The sequence below is a fragment of the Hydractinia symbiolongicarpus genome, chromosome 9 (assembly GCF_029227915.1).
Source record: "Hydractinia symbiolongicarpus strain clone_291-10 chromosome 9, HSymV2.1, whole genome shotgun sequence".
Taxonomy (NCBI): Eukaryota; Metazoa; Cnidaria; class Hydrozoa; order Anthoathecata; family Hydractiniidae; genus Hydractinia; species Hydractinia symbiolongicarpus.
Genome location: NC_079883.1, coordinates 26696241 through 26711914, shown reverse-complemented (window position 1 = coordinate 26711914; position 15674 = coordinate 26696241). Strand labels below are relative to the sequence as shown.

Genomic DNA, 15674 nt, shown 5'->3' with positions numbered 1-15674 from the left:
AAGTCGTTTTTGCAATCTGTTAAACTTTTTTTATCAATTGTTAAACTTTAATCCAATTAATTAACCAAACTTTTCCCAGGGTTTTTTTCCTCAACCAAGTCGTAGGAGCAAGACCGCTTTGACGCATTAGTTTTTGACTCTGAGAGTCTTTCATTTATTCTTTTAAATTAACTTGAGGATTTATCCGAATTCTTTTATAACTTGATCTATCGTTCCATAGTTCTATGTGTCAATTATAATGCTGGCTTCAGCAAAATTAACAAGCGTTTGTATCGACTGCACTATTTTTCGTTGGCATTTAGTTGCTCATTGGTGACACGTGGTATGTCTATTTCGTTCATACAACGGAAGCAATTAAAATTTATTACTTTATTAATTTCGACGGGAGCAATCTGTGAACATGTGGCAAATCAACCTCGAATCCAGGACCTTGTGACAACGGTGAATACATTTAACTAAATTAACTAAATTAATGAAACTTTAGTATGCCATAAAAGTCAACCTTGTTCCCAGAGCATTTTGCTTTTTGATTAATTTGACAACGACGCTCGTAGTAACGGTTCAGGGGCAAAGAGACTCTAGGAAGGAGGGTGCATAACAGTTAGGCTAAAATGATTTCAAAAATGTTTTCCGTTTCCCAGTACCCAACAATTACCCTTCTTTAAAGAAAAAAAAACAAAAAAACACAGAGTTTCAACTTAGCATTGTTGACAACCTCCTGCCTCGGGGAAGGCGTTTAGTGAGTACTAGCCGCTTTGACATCACGCAAAAAAATCCCGGGACGACGATGGTGATGCATTAACTTCTGTATTTTTAATCTGAGAAGCCTGACAATGATTTTATGACATGACGTGACAATTCAAATTTCAATCTCGATTTCAGTCACAACAATAATAGTCTAGAAGATCTGTGTATTTTTCCTTATGTTTTATTGCACACGAAAAGTTTGAATATCTGCCAAGAAAACAACAACTTTGTATGAAATGGTCTGTACACAAACTTAATTTTGAATCGGTCATTAACCATTTCTTTCTCACAGTGAAATATGAATAAAGAAGGTAAATGTTTAAAAAGTGCACCTCCTATTCTGATCCAAATTATATTTATCCTCTAATGGAAAGTTTTACTCCACTAGTATCGTCAAATCAAAAAAAAATTGGAGAGTCCACGCCTCACTTGAGAGAGTAATTATTTCTAGGGAAAAAACGACTCAAAGGAGCCTGGATTCAGTAGTTTAATAATATTTGGGAAGATCTAGGAGGATAGGATAGACGCGATGTTACTCTATTTATGCTAGGTCTTTTGAGGGCAATGCTAAAAAATGGGTAAGAGAAACGTGTGACCCCCCCCCTCATTTATTACTACCTTGAAACATTAAACTGTTGCCCAGACTCTGATTGATAATAAAAAATAAAAATAAAAAGGGTCTGGAATCATTATAAAAGTCCCATGGATTTTATTAACAATTTACCAACTTTGAATAAGTGGTGAAGGGAGTTAACATTTATCGATGGACTAACGTGAATAAGATACAATCTCGATCCCAGGCTCTGTAGCGTTTTAACATATCAAAAAACGCTACAGGCCCTGGCATCGAGATTGAATAAGATAGAAAAGGACACCAAATTAATTTTTCAAGTTAGATAATTTTCTTTTTCGCTTCACCGAGCTGTTGTACCGATTTTTTAACAGCGCGAACAATCAGCCATTTTAAAAAAGATGGAACCTCTTCAAATGACGACGTTGATTAGACCTTTTTTACAGATTGTGTTGTGACGCAACTCCTTGAACGTGTGCATCATCTGGATTTGATATACTCTGATTTTTTTGTGTCGCTCGACAAATTGTGACTGTTAGTTAGAGAGACTAAGTGAGAACTCGTCGGACCTAAACACTTATCCTTTTGTACTTGTGTTTGTGTTCAGCGTTACCATCATCACAGAAACTTTGTCTGCTCATTTATACTCGGTAAGCTAGGTAAGCTGCATCTTTTAAACCTAAGTGATTCGGATGTCTCCCAACCTTGTTCCTAGGGCAATTTTTGACGTTACGGCGCGACGTCAATAACACTACTTTAACGTCAATATCCTATATTAAATTAATGAAGCCATTACAGTGCACCTAAAACTTTGAGGCCAAATAACTTGGAAACGAGGTGGTGACGTCAATGATTTTCCATTGCGTAGGTAACTAGGGACCACCTAGGACCAATTTGGGTAATGTGTAAAGGAATACACATTAAAGTTGGCCGTTTAAGATGGCGGACATCTTAACATAAGAAGAAATTTGAACGAAGTTTTTGCAACCGTTTGCAAATTTGTTGAAGCGACAAAGACGCCATTTTTCAACGACGACAGACAGTTAAATCTTCTTCACAAGGGTATCTTTTTAAAAAAATTTACAATACTGTTTTATTTTCTATTCCACGAACCTGTTATGGTTCTTATGGTCTAATGGCAAAAAATATTTTGTTGCATGCTGATCCTGCATTCAGATTAAACGTTTTGGACAACACAACGAATAATAACAACGATAAAGAGATTGCAAATGTGGCAGATACTCGAAACAAAACTTCCTTCTCCAGAGAATGTCCATGCCCGTACTGTTTCTTCAAAAGAGTTAAACCAGAACAAGTGCCCAGCAAAACAAAAGCAATTTGAAGAGAAGATTAGACCAATATGATAGAGGAATTAACAGAACTCTTTCAAGAAGGGCACTTTATACAACAACGGATGAACCATAGCAGCAACATATACAATGATGACGAATATGTTACTAAAACGTTTTCCAACTACATGAGAAATGGAAAAGTTAATGCAGCCCTGAAACTACTCAGCAAATCAGGAAAAGGTGGTGTTCTACCGATGAACGCTGACACAATGAACCTGCTGGCAGAGAAGCACCCCAGGCCAAGACCAAAGAATGAGAATTTTATTACTTAAAGGACCAGTAAATTATGTGCACGAAATCGTTTGGATGAAATAACAACAGAATTGGTCAAGAAATGTGCAGCTGCAACGAAAGGGGCTTGCGGACCCTCCAGAGTTGATGCAGGTGAATGGAGGCGAATTCTTGGCTCAAATATCTATGGTGATACTGGCAGTGACCTGAGAAGAGCAGTTGCACAAATGGTAAAGCAATTATGTATAATCGAAATTGAGAAGGTAAATCAATGTGCGACGATAGAAGCTCTATTGTCCTGTAGGTTAATACCATTAAATAAATGTCCAAGACTGAGACCTATTGGAATTGGTGAAGTCTTAAGGCGAATAATGGGGAAATGTGTTATGGCTGTCCTGAAGAAGGATGTTTTAGAAGCAGCTGGTAATTTGCAGTTGCGTGCATGTCAAAAATCTGGCTATGAAACTGCTGTTCATGCTATGGATGACATCTTCTACAGTGACGATTGTGAAGAAGTCTTACAGATTGATGCTAAGAATGCTTCTAACTCACTCAATAGATCTGTGATGATTCATAACATTAAAATCATTTGTCCAACCATTGATACCTACGTATCAAACTGCTACAGCAGACCTGCTAGATTTTTTGTGCTTGGTGGAGCAGAAATCTTATCTGAAGAAGGGAAAACACAGGGCGACCCAATTGCCATGGCTGTAGACGCTCTTGGAATCACACCATTGTTGTCAATGATAAACAGCTCCTTTCTCTACACATCACATTCTTCAGATTCTTCAAATACGACAAAGCAGGTGGCCTACGCTAACGATCTAACTGGAGGGATCTGCTAGTTCTACATGGTCCATCGATTGGTTATTATGTTAATAAGAACAAGACGTGGCTTATTGTAAAGGAGAAGCACTTAGAATCTGCGGGAATTATCTTCAAAGATATGGGAATAAAAATCACCAAAGAAGGTAGTAAACAAATCGGGGCAACCATTGGTGCGCAGACATTTAAAAACAATTTTGTCAAGCAAAAAGTTAAAGAATGGGTTGCGGAAATTAAAGTTCTTTCACGGATTGCAAGAGTGGACCCACAATCAGCGTTATGTGCGTTCACACATAGCCTACGTGGAAGATATACCTACATCATGAGAACTGTTCCTGAAATTGAATCCTTACTTCAGCCGCTAGAAGATTGCATTAGGACAATTTTCCTTCCAGTACTGATGGAGGGACACATTTGCAACGATCCCGAACGATTGTTGTTGTCTCTACCTCCGAAGTATGGTGGCAGAAAAGTTACAAAAGCGGCTTCCAACGATGTGTTTGAATAACAAGAAGTCAAGCGTAACAAAGAAGATGAAACGCGAAAAGTCAAGAGTCAGATTCAAGCCGATAAAAAAAACGAAATGAAGTACAGTTAAGAGCCGTAAAAGCCATGTCCGTAAACGTATCGCAAATGCGTACACTTGATTGTTCAACAGAAAGCGGTACATACAACAGTTCTCCCGTTAGAAAAATATGGTTTTACATTAGATAAAAGATCGTTCTGGGATGCTATTCGCTTGCTATAGAGCCTACCACTACCACAGACAACGGATAAACTGAATTTCGTCAATTTGTTATCGCATATGCACTGCTGACATCAGCAAAAGGTCTAAAATAACCAATTTTTACATCGTCCTCTTGCCTAAGTGGATTTCTCCATGGCCTTATCGACTAGTTTCAATTAATATTAAAAATCTTAATACTATTATTAAATACAATTCTATCTTTTTATTTTTTTACGGTTCAAAGGATATTCACTGATTTACATCAATTTTAAAAATGGCTTTTGTTGAAAACATGTTGTAATCTTGTTTAAAAGGAAGTGGGAGGAATAAACAAAGAGAAATGAAACGTTGATATTACGTCATAACAAAGAAAAACTGTTGTGTATTCCTTCGAAACAAATCTGGCAAGCGCATATGTTTCTGTAGGGCTTTAAAATCAAAACCCTCCCCTTAACTTATCTCGTAAGGCGTTTCCTGAGATAATATCATTTCAAAAGCTGCAAATTTGGATTTAAGTGCAACAAAATGATAAAATAATATGGATATTGAGATAACAAATTAAGAATGAATTTGTGGCCCTGCAGAGAAAGATCTTGGGGCCAATTTTGTTGCGTTTGTGTCAATGAAACATTTTGCATCAGTAATCCAGTAAATTATTTTTAGGATATTCTTAATTTTTTCATCTTGCGTATTCTTTTGGAGTAATTCTTACTGTTCTTTTGTTTAAAGTAACAGTTTGACGTGTGGTGGAGATGTTACTATAAAACTTATAGTGCTGTAAATATCTAAATGTTTGAACACAATTAAAGCCTGCTTTTCCATATTTTCATCGTTAAGAAATCCATACTTTTTGTTTAAGAATAGGTTTAAAAATGTCTTTTCAGGCTTTTTCTCAATTATATTTGTAAGATAAAAGTGATAACAAGTTCTGCTTTCTGCTAACGCCTTTTCCGTCTTCTTATGAAATCAAGTGTAGGTCGGAAAAACTACACATTTATCAAGAACACATACCCATACAATTAATCATCGCCATAAAATGAGGTAAAATCCTTTTCTTCCTCTTTCAGGTGGTAAAGACAGGTGTTTGTTTAACAACACAATAAGTGAGATATCTTATCCTAAAGTTTATTTTAATTTTTTTACATTTAAGTATTAGTTAATTTGCATTTGTTCTTACTATTCAGTAGCTGTAAAAAAAAAAACCTCTACATATGCACCGGTCTCCTTGGATGCAGTATGGACTCAATCATCATTTTTGGTCCTCAACGTTAAGAGCAGCTGTGGCGAGTTGCAACACGGCCATGTCATATGAATGTAACGGTATTTGTTCACTTTTCTACCTCCAGAAGGGTAATGTTGCACACAGAGTCGCAAATACTGTATTTTTTTTCAAAAAAATATTTTTTCTACTTCTTTACAAGATCGTCCTATGTGACACATGGAACTGTCAACAACCATTAAGACAATTATTCAGACAGCTCGTAATATAGCAGTTTTAAACAGAGCATGGATGTAGGTTATAATTATGAACAGATCCATTTTTATTAGATGTCAAAATCAGGAAAAATATCTTTTGGTTTCCTCTTTTAATATAGTGCTATTGTTTAGTCAAGTTTGTGTGCGAGAGGCTGTTTTTAGAATCGAGTCTTATACTTGGTTCTCGACTTGTTCGTCACTTGTTTATATTTCCCCAAAAAAGTTATATAATATAACATTAGAGGTCATATAATTATGCAATGATAAGGTAATATGCCTTTTATCTTCGTTCGATTGGGCTTTTTAATCAGGATAACTTTTATTCTGCACAAGCGATAAGACGTTTATTTGCAGAGAAAAGCCTAGAAAAGCGTTTTAGATGTCGGTAATCGTAAAGGAGGATGTTCGGGGTGCGTCATACTTAGTAAATGATTAATAAATTAAGCCAATACAACCATACGCAACTTCAAAAATAGCGCTACACATAATTAGTCCCAAATTTATTTGAAATCTTTCAAGTCTTTTTTTAAATCGAAAGAAAGAGAGCGTTTTCTAAGTTTTTTCATTTAGTATTCACACACAATCTCGTTTGCGGATCTCTCTTTTGTAACAGATTACAACAGTTAGCAATGTTTGTTTTGTTTATTATAAAAACAACATAAACATACGACAACAAGCTGTTTACCTTATGCTGTTTCAATCCAAACCAGTAGCAAATAAAAGCTGGGAATGTTGTTCAAATTATTACTAGTGCTGATGGCTTTCTGTTGCTTAGGAGGTAGACCAAGCCGTTGAAGTTGTTTTGGAAATGATGGAAGAAATGAGAGTCGAAGCAAATGAGGATGGTGTGAAAGAAAATGAAGAGGAGGGCAAATGGCGAGAATTTTACACTTCATCAACGTTACATGGTTTTCGTTATTTATTTGAAGAAACAGGCTACAAGCGAATTCTTTGGATCATCATCTTTTGCGCAGCCATTGTTGGCTCGTGTTATTTGTTTTTTGGTGTCATTGAAGATTTCTCCAAGTTGAAAACTATCACCATGACAAAGGAGTTGTTTACAGAGAAACCTGTGGAATTTCCAACACTTACATTTTGCAGTTTCAATCCCGAGACTAAAGCAAAAATCGCTTCTCATCAAAACTCCGATGATATTTGGAGTACTTACGAGCAAATATTGTCGAGTGCGAAACACGAAAAGTTTTCCAAGCATCAAAAGCATCCTAAAAATAATTTCACAGAAAAATTGGAAAAAATACTGAGGATTTTAAATGTGACCACTTTGGGAGAACTGTCAGAAAAACTCCAAATTAATTTTCATGACATGCTACATGATACAACAGCTAAAAAAATATTTGAAGCCTCCTCTTCATGTTATTTTGAAGGTGAACCCTGCAACTCCACATCGTTTCGTAAAGTACTAACCGAGCACTTTGGTCTGTGTTATGAATTCAATTACTTCGTTCCTGGAAAGCCACCAAAAACAACAAGCAAAGTCGGTTATGGTCTAAAACTTTTCGCTAACATACATGCTGATAGAGTGGCATGGGATCGTCATTTGTTTAATGGGATAGCTGTTCTGATCCACCCATATGGAACTCCTGCCACCTCCCATTATTCCATAAAAGCCATGTTACCAGTAGGCACATCCAACTCAATTGGTCTCAGCACATCACATGTAAATAACACATTCACTAATCTTCATTGCATTTTATTATTTTTCAAAAAATATAGTTTAGAAAAACTTTAAAATCCAATATTTGGTCAAATAGAATGTTTCATGTACATCTCAAAAAATCAAAAAATTCGTTTTAGTTTTTCTTTTGTAAGCAAATTGATCGCTTGCTTTTCCACTTCTTCCCCTCTTTTCCATTGCAAGGGAATTCACAATTGGTGTTGTTTTTAATGATAACTCATAAGTATATTTCCTGTTTAATATCAATTTATAGTAACAACATGTTCTGATGTTCTGTTTTTAGCTAACACTTCTTCCACCGCCTTACGAAAGCAGGTGTGGATCGAAAAACTACACGTTTATCAAGAACACATACCCATACAGTAAAGCAATGTGCGAGCTTGATTGCACGGCCAAAAAAATTAACGACAGTGTTGGTTGCCTTAGTTACTCCTTCGAAGCCTTAGTCGGTACGACTAAATCCTATATTAATCTATTGGGAAATTTAGCTTTACTGATTTTGAAAATAACTATTTTTATTCGGTTGAATCTATTAAACATTCACGGACAATTAGAATTGTTAAAACTGAAAATAATTCATCTGCTTTAGATAAGAAACACTTTTGCAAACCTGACCAGTATTTAAACATCAGCAAAGAAATTTGTAAGTAAAGTTATTATTTATTTATAAACAGCACCTTTCTTAGCATTTTCCATTTTGAGCCTTTGCATTTATTTCAGAACGTTTATACAGATAGCCACTTCAGTATCAGGAACAATTTGACTCCTTTAGTCTGAATGCATGGACTAGGTATACATCGGCAATGTCTATCTAATTTCCCTTCACTAACCAGTATAGCTATGAAGAACTGACTATGAAATATATTGGGGCAATCAAGACAAAAAACAAGTTAAAAATTTGGGTTATCAAGACAACAAAAAACCAGCTAAAAATTTGTTCCTACAAGCGCTTTGCTCTCGCGTTAGGAGACTTCGCAAAGTATTAAACCGGTTTTGAAGGAAATGCGCTTGCATATCTGGACTGACGAATTCACGACCGCTGCCCTACCCCCCCCCCCCCCCCCTTGACAGAGTTTGTGGCGAGTAAAGCTATATGTGATTTATTTTTCAGGATCTTTACTGAAAGTCGAATCTTTTTGCCTTAAAAGTAAGAAGCTACCCAGACACGAGGTTGAACTCCAAACACGAGGCAACTCATACTTTTGTGATTCTTACATTTAGACTATTTTGCTGAATATCAAGAAAGGTGCAGACAAGATTGCCCGTATGAATGTTCATTTACGAGATATGAAATGACTAGCTCAGAATCTATCCAGCTTGGAACGAAGGCCTTTTTTTCCAAAGTTGCACGCAAAACAAACAAATCTCTTTCAGAAGCAGAAGAATACGTCAGGTTTGTAAACCTTTTTTAATTTAATACAAAATTCCCATTTTAAATTTAAAACAAGCAAACGAAGAAATATGCGACAAGGATTAGGTGAAACGTCGCTCAAAAATTCATACATCCAAAAATGGCCCTCAAAAAGCTTCTCTCCATTTCTAAAAATTGCTATGTCTTTTTACATCATGCGTTATCTTTAACCTTGTCCTGAGAGCCTTAAGCATCACTTCAGAGTACTAGATATTCTGCTCTCGATTATTTATGTATGAATTTCAAACACGCTTTCATCTAAGTATAACATCGTATGCCTTTTCGTAGCATGGTTGACATTTTAGTCATAATTAAAAAAAAAAAGTACCGATTGATATTTGTGATGCTTTAAACAACTTTGTTTACAGGCTGTATAAAATCTACTTTTCCATACTTTAGATCTAACATTATTAGACTGGGTATTAAATTTTCAAAGACATCCACGACGGAGCAGTCAGTTGTTCCCACGGTGACGTCAGTAACTATGTTAGGTAAGTTTCGTTATCGAATTTCTAACCTCTCTCTGAGTTTATGTGATAATCACAATTATTTTAAGCTAAGGCATTTGGAGTAGAGATATTTTAGATGTAATAAAACTGATATTTATTCTAATATCCAGCGTTATTTGCAATTTCGTTTCCAGGGCTTTTTTCGTGCTTTCAAATATGTGTGGCTGACGCTAGCCATATACAAGAAAGAGGCCCTGGCAGCCAGATTACGTTAAATGTAACGTTGGAACTCTCACATGAAATTTAGTTTTAGGTTTCTGAAACTCAAATAGTGGTTGATCGTATTCGGCATTATTTTTTAGGTAGTATCGGTGGAAATTTTGGTTTGTGTTTAGGATTCAGCTTCCTAACTTTCTTCGAATTTCTATTTTATTTTCTGGATGTTTGCATTAAAAGAAAATGGTACCGCAAGAAGTGTAGAAAAAGTAACGGCGACGAAGAAAAAAGTTAAATAATTTTTTATGAAAACCAAAAGCAAACAGTACGACGAACAACCAGTATGAATGGGTTGGCTTTAATTCCACCTGTTGTATGTGTGGTGGCAAACCAAGCAAAGCTTGCTGAAAGATATATTTTGAATATGTCGTAGATTTTGTCGTTCTTATTTTTTAATATCTTAAAAACTGCTTTACCAACACGTCGATTTCAATGTTTTCTTTTTGTTAGACTTATTTACAACCTCGTTCCCAGATCTTAAGAACGTGGGAAAATTATTTTCTTAAGGCGACGGTAACACATCTGAAATCCAAATTTTTTTTCACATTGTAAAGGTAATTTTCACACTATAAATATGCATATTTTTTCTGTTATAACACACTTGTCACGATTTTATAACTATAATACTATTATCTTCTACCAACAATATTCAGCCTCAACAATTCTTCTTTAAACTCAAAACGTCGTAAACAATTATTTCTGCCAAATATAGTTTAGTGCTATGCGCTTGTAATATTAGACCGAAAAAATTACGTAATTATTAAAGACCCGTTAATAACATGAATGTTAACAACATGAATGATAACAACATTAATGTTAACAACAATATATAGCGCGCAGCGTAGAAATTTTGACGATCCAACTTCCGATAGCGATCACGTTTTTCATTAAAATTTTTAGTCTGGTAAATCATTCAGCTGTGAAAAAAGTGTAAGGAAATATTTTTATTACGGATATTTTTCTTTTAACAGCGTTGAATGCAGCAGAGGAGGCGGCTAAGAATCCAAGAATCTTTCAAAAAAAAAATATGAATGAACAAAAATCACGAGTTAGTAAAAAGTTGGAGCATGTAAAATCACATTTTTTTATATTTACTATGCATTCTTAACTAGACATTCCTGCTGACTCAGCAATTTATATAAAAAGTTAATCTGAAAATTTCGAAAATTTGTATGTATATAAAAATCTAATATAATAATACAGAGTTTCTGTCTCTGTCTGTGACTTTAGTAAAAGGATTTTGTTTTTTACAATTTTCTTTGATACAGTCTCTAAAACATTGCCTATAAAATTGTTCTGTCATTTACCAAACTTTAATGTTAAAATATTATTGACGTCAGAGGAAAGTATATTAACATTAGTGAAGCCATTATGCACTGAAATTTGGGTAAGTTTCCTAAAACTGGGCCCCTGAATCCATTTCGAAATGGACGGGTTGATGACGTCATCAAAAAACCTTCAAATCCCAATATCTTTGCAACCGTTAGTCATTAAATATCCTATACATTTTCTTGATCAGCGTTTAAGATCTACACATTACAGACAAAGAAAACAAATTTCGTTAAAAAATTTTTTATCTGCACTGTACTACTGACGTCAGCAAAACATCTAAAACAACCCATTTTTTCATTGTCCTTTCTCCACGGGCCTTATCGACTAGTGAGTAAATAATACAGCTGTTCGAATAGCTAACAAAAGGGTTACTGCCACCCTTATGACTTTACTTTTGAATAGGACTATAACGAGCCCACTAACAACAATTGAAACTATTCAATTTATAACAGAATCTATTTTTATTATCATATGTACAAGAAATTGTAGAAAATAACAATACAAAAAGACACAACAAAACTGAACTTTCGTAACCACAGTCTAGTGCTAGTAACAACCATCTTCTTTTTAATTTGAGCATGATTAACATGATACCGTACTGAGTTACAGTAAAATACCTACCAAAATAATACTATTGTCTGCTACTGGTTGGTTGGGATACTCTCTTAATGTTTAGAAATGAACTCTATACCACAATGAAATACGAAACGAAAAAATCCCAGCATTACTCAAATGCAATAAGGAACTTTTTCAATGTTTTCTATGCCTGTTTAAAACCATGTAAAAAAACTTTCAACAATCGCGACAAGCTAATAATTTTATATTTATAAAAAATTATTTTATAAATCTTAAATATATCACAGCAGCAAGGATGGCGATCTCAACAATGATGATGACAACCAACAAAATTTTATTTGTTGCCAATCTAAGAAAAAAATAATTTTTTATTTTACTTTAAAGGAACTTCCGCGATTTCGCAATCTTTGGCCTCAAGCGCGAAAGTTTAGCCTCGCGTGAAGATTTGAAAAAGCTTAATCGCGAAAGCTAACTACTTCAAAATATATTAAAATAGGCTATTCGCAAAAGTTAATTTTCACGAATTTTTATAATTGTGGAATTTCGTTTATGAGATAAAAAAATCCTTTATATCACTTTCATATTATTTAGGTTTTTTGTAAAAATTGTTTCACCAAGTCGATTCAAAATCATATAGTTTTTATCGCTTTTACACTTTTTTTTAGATTTAGAACCTTATTTAATAATCAACACCTATGTCTATCGCGAAAAATTATTGAAATGATCATTCGGGGTTCTCAAAAATGTTTCAGTCCGTAAAAGATTTTTTTATTTTGAATTTATTTTTGACTCGAGAAAGCTTCTTTCGTGAATGTTTCTTCATTTACAGTATAGTACGAGTAAAAAAATTATAAGAATCATACAGAAATATAGAAAAGAAATATTATTTGCACTTTCTGATGCTTTCGTAAACATTGGGTTTTAAACTCGTAAATAGCAAAGTTTGTCCTTTTGGGTCAAATAAGCCAGGATTGCAAATCATTACCTTATGGCCATTGAATTCAATATTCTACGACTTCGAGTCAAATCTGCATTAGTTTGTGCCACCTAGACAATAACGTGCAATTTGAATCATTAAAAAACACGACATTTCTTCACCCTAACAAAAAGCAGAGTGTTCAGCAAATTTTGGATACAAAGTTCCAGGACTTTCCAAGACTTTCTGACACATTAACTAAAAATTTCAGGTCGGTTTACGATTTTCAAGGACAGTCTTTAAATAAAATGTTGCAAACCAGTTGAATTAACAGCTTAGTCAGACTGTAACAATAAATAATGGCTTAAAAATAAAGGAGCAAATGATCATAAGTCAATACTTTTACAAAACTACCATTTAGTCAGCATTAAGTCTTATTTCTAACTTATTTCTAAAGCAGCTGTTTTTAGCCACTCTAAAAGGGGTAAAAAAAGGGGTAACTCTAAAAGGGGGTTGAGTTCAAAGTCGCCGCATGTCAACGATATTTTGTTGTGTAACAAATAAGATGCTGAAATTTAACGCATGTAATTTAACGCTAGCATACATGTTGAAAAAAAAATATTGCTAACATCATGATTTCAGTATTGACGTATGTATCATTTTTGTTCCATATAAAATATATTATTACTCTGTATGTTTACATCAACATATTTTATTTTAGTTTAGTAATAAGTAGACCAGACCCGTTGGACAGTTTACCCTTTCACCTTCGGTGATACAGAGGCTTAAAAAAGCACAATTTTAGTAGGGTTAGTGAATTTATAATATGGCGTACTTTATCTTTGGATCTCAGTAGTGACTCCCTTTGATCATCAAGATCGCCAATTATTTGCACCCCAATCTCATCTGCAAAAAAGAAGAAACGCATATATATATAAAAATTATATAGGACATACAGAATATGCAACATACAAGTAATGCTAAAGAAATTCAATGAAATTTGCAGGCAGTAAGCAAAAGTTTTCACCTGTTTCAGCTGCAATTCTTTGTGATCTTGCCACACTTTGTGAACCTCGATTCAAACTGTCTAAACCCTCCAACATTTTATTTTGTTGCTGCATCTGCAACAAAAATACGAATAAATAAAAATAACCTTTCGTGTAAAGCCTTAAAAACATGGTAGAAGATTGTGTGGACCACATGTTTGAGACTTTTTGCACTATACTATTAAAAATATTTCTGCTGAACAAAAGAATAAAGGAGTTTTAAAAAAGTATACTTAAATAGGAAAAACTCAAGTTAAACAATTAATCTTACATTTCTATCCCTGTTTATGTTTGTTGGCCCAAGTAGATCATCTCGTCCTCCAAACGGTAAATTAGATGTTGATACTAACTTTAACTATGAAATGAAAGAGATAGATAGATGTGCATATTTTACATGGCTAGCCTCACAAATATCGAGGGATATACCCTGTCTATTATTTCCAGGAGAGGCCATGGCGTAGATGGAGAGTCCTAGAGTACTTAATGCTCATTTTGAGCTACGCAGACCCAATTAGAGCCCGCGCTCTACTAGACAACTCCCGGCAACATCCAACGGCCCACACAGTGTGCCATCTTCCCAAATTCCCTCACATGGCTTGGGTTAACCCGGGGCTATGGTAACATTCACTCGCCCATGTTGAATCACCGTCAAGAGGAATCGAACCCCGGTCTCCCGCACAGAGTACGAGGGCTATAACCACTAATCTACGGCGCCACAAAACAACAGATTTCACACACTCCCAAATCTGCACAACAAAGAATTTACATGTTATCAAAGATTTTTAATAACAATCTAGTACCAAGGTGTCCTCTCAATTTTACAACCTTATTTCCCTAACATATTTTGACTTTAATGTTCTGACATTTCCCTGTTTTTTTTTTTAAGTTATTTTTGGTTGAGATTTCACACTTCTTGGAAACGTGGCTTACCTACAGAATATAAAAATATTTACAAGCATATTGAACAAACACAGTGTAAAAAAAATTAAAAACAGTTCTGAAAATAATCACTGCCAATGTTTTTTAAAATGCAAGAAGTTGTGATTGACTATTTAAAAACATAAAAATTTCTGACATTTTCCAGACGTATTAAAGAATTTTCTGCTATTTCTGGCTTCTTCCTAAAATTGACAATATTTTAGAAGCTCCTGACAATTTCTGATCCACATAAGAAACATCTGATTTTGGATTGAGCAAAACACATCTTACTCTGTCTAGCTCTTTTTTAACTTTGTCAAGTTGATATCTGTGACCTCTAGTATCTGACAATAACTTTGTTCGGTATGCTCCAGGGGCAAGTTGTGCCTCATCAGCCATTTGTGCTAACTATAAAAATAGGAACCAGATGACAACATTTAAGATTCCATCAGATTTTGAAAACACATCAATATGTAGAAAACAGTTTGTGGGTGTAATTATAATTATTAAAAATACCTGCAGGTCTGCTTCTTCTATTAACTTCTCAGCATTTCGAACTTCCCTTTTTCTTGGTTCTAAATAAATATTGATTTCAGTTAGACTGATTCCCTAGGCATTAGACACAGTTAGGCAATGTGCAGAACCAATCAAATTAGATTTTACTCTTACCTCCATTTAATTTTGGAATCTTATTTTTTAATTTTTCAAGCTCTGCGAAATATGTTTCGAACTCTGCTTTATAATCCTCATACTTTTCTGATGACATTTTTGTTGTTTGATGTTATTTCAACCTCCAGGCAAGTTGTTTACATTATTTATGTATAGTTCAGTGGATTGTTTTCATACCTAGAAATAGCAAAGTGAGGATAAATTGAAACATTGACATCACACTGGTCATAAGCAAAGGTGATGTTTACTTCTATTTACACAAGGCTAACACTGACTGTTTATTGATATAATGGCAACAAAATAAGGGATCGTCTCCGAGATCATTTCGAAAAAAATTGTTTTATAGTCACTGAGATATAAATGGATCTCAATCACAGTTTGCATGATAAAATAAATTGCAGCAATAGGGAGGAGATAGTTGCATGTGTCTCATTAATTGTACTTTTAATTTAT

General features: G+C 34.5%; 2 protein-coding genes across 2 annotated transcripts; one reads left to right on the top strand and one right to left on the bottom strand.

The window, feature by feature from the left end:
* Positions 1–6106: 6106 nt before the first annotated feature.
* On the top strand, positions 6107–10360 carry LOC130656951 (acid-sensing ion channel 1-like). The gene is made up of 6 exons (XM_057459895.1): positions 6107–7610; positions 7912–8077; positions 8218–8271; positions 8850–9021; positions 9439–9530; positions 9851–10360. The coding sequence occupies exons 1-6, from the start codon at positions 6741–6743 to the stop codon at positions 9997–9999; spliced, it is 1503 nt and encodes a 500-aa protein (XP_057315878.1). The 5' UTR covers positions 6107–6740; the 3' UTR covers positions 10000–10360.
* A 1173-nt stretch (positions 10361–11533) lies between these two features.
* Positions 11534–15424, bottom strand: LOC130656952 (vesicle transport through interaction with t-SNAREs homolog 1B-like). Its single transcript, XM_057459896.1, has 8 exons — positions 15222–15424; positions 15069–15127; positions 14844–14960; positions 13906–13989; positions 13616–13709; positions 13424–13494; positions 12658–12719; positions 11534–12021 (listed from the first exon to the last, which is right to left on the bottom strand). The coding sequence occupies exons 1-8, from the start codon at positions 15316–15318 to the stop codon at positions 11931–11933; spliced, it is 675 nt and encodes a 224-aa protein (XP_057315879.1). The 5' UTR covers positions 15319–15424; the 3' UTR covers positions 11534–11930.
* Between the last annotated feature and the right edge of the window lie 250 nt (positions 15425–15674).

What these genes read in the sequence shown, in the direction of transcription:
- LOC130656951 (XM_057459895.1), top strand. Translation starts at nt 6,741, where the DNA reads ATGATGGAAGAAATGAGAGTCGAAGCAAATGAGGATGGTGTGAAAGAA. An exon ending in AAACATCAGCAAAGAAATTT is followed by an intron (nt 8,272 to 8,849) that starts GTAAGTAAAGTT and finishes TCTTACATTTAG; the next exon opens with ACTATTTTGCTGAATATCAA. An exon ending in GACGTCAGTAACTATGTTAG is followed by an intron (nt 9,531 to 9,850) that starts GTAAGTTTCGTT and finishes ATTATTTTTTAG; the next exon opens with GTAGTATCGGTGGAAATTTT.
- LOC130656952 (XM_057459896.1), bottom strand. Translation starts at nt 15,318, where the DNA reads ATGTCATCAGAAAAGTATGAGGATTATAAAGCAGAGTTCGAAACATAT. An exon ending in GATTCCAAAATTAAATGGAG is followed by an intron (nt 15,128 to 15,221) that starts GTAAGAGTAAAA and finishes ATATTTATTTAG; the next exon opens with AACCAAGAAAAAGGGAAGTT. An exon ending in TTAAAAAAGAGCTAGACAGA is followed by an intron (nt 13,990 to 14,843) that starts GTAAGATGTGTT and finishes TTCATTTCATAG; the next exon opens with TTAAAGTTAGTATCAACATC.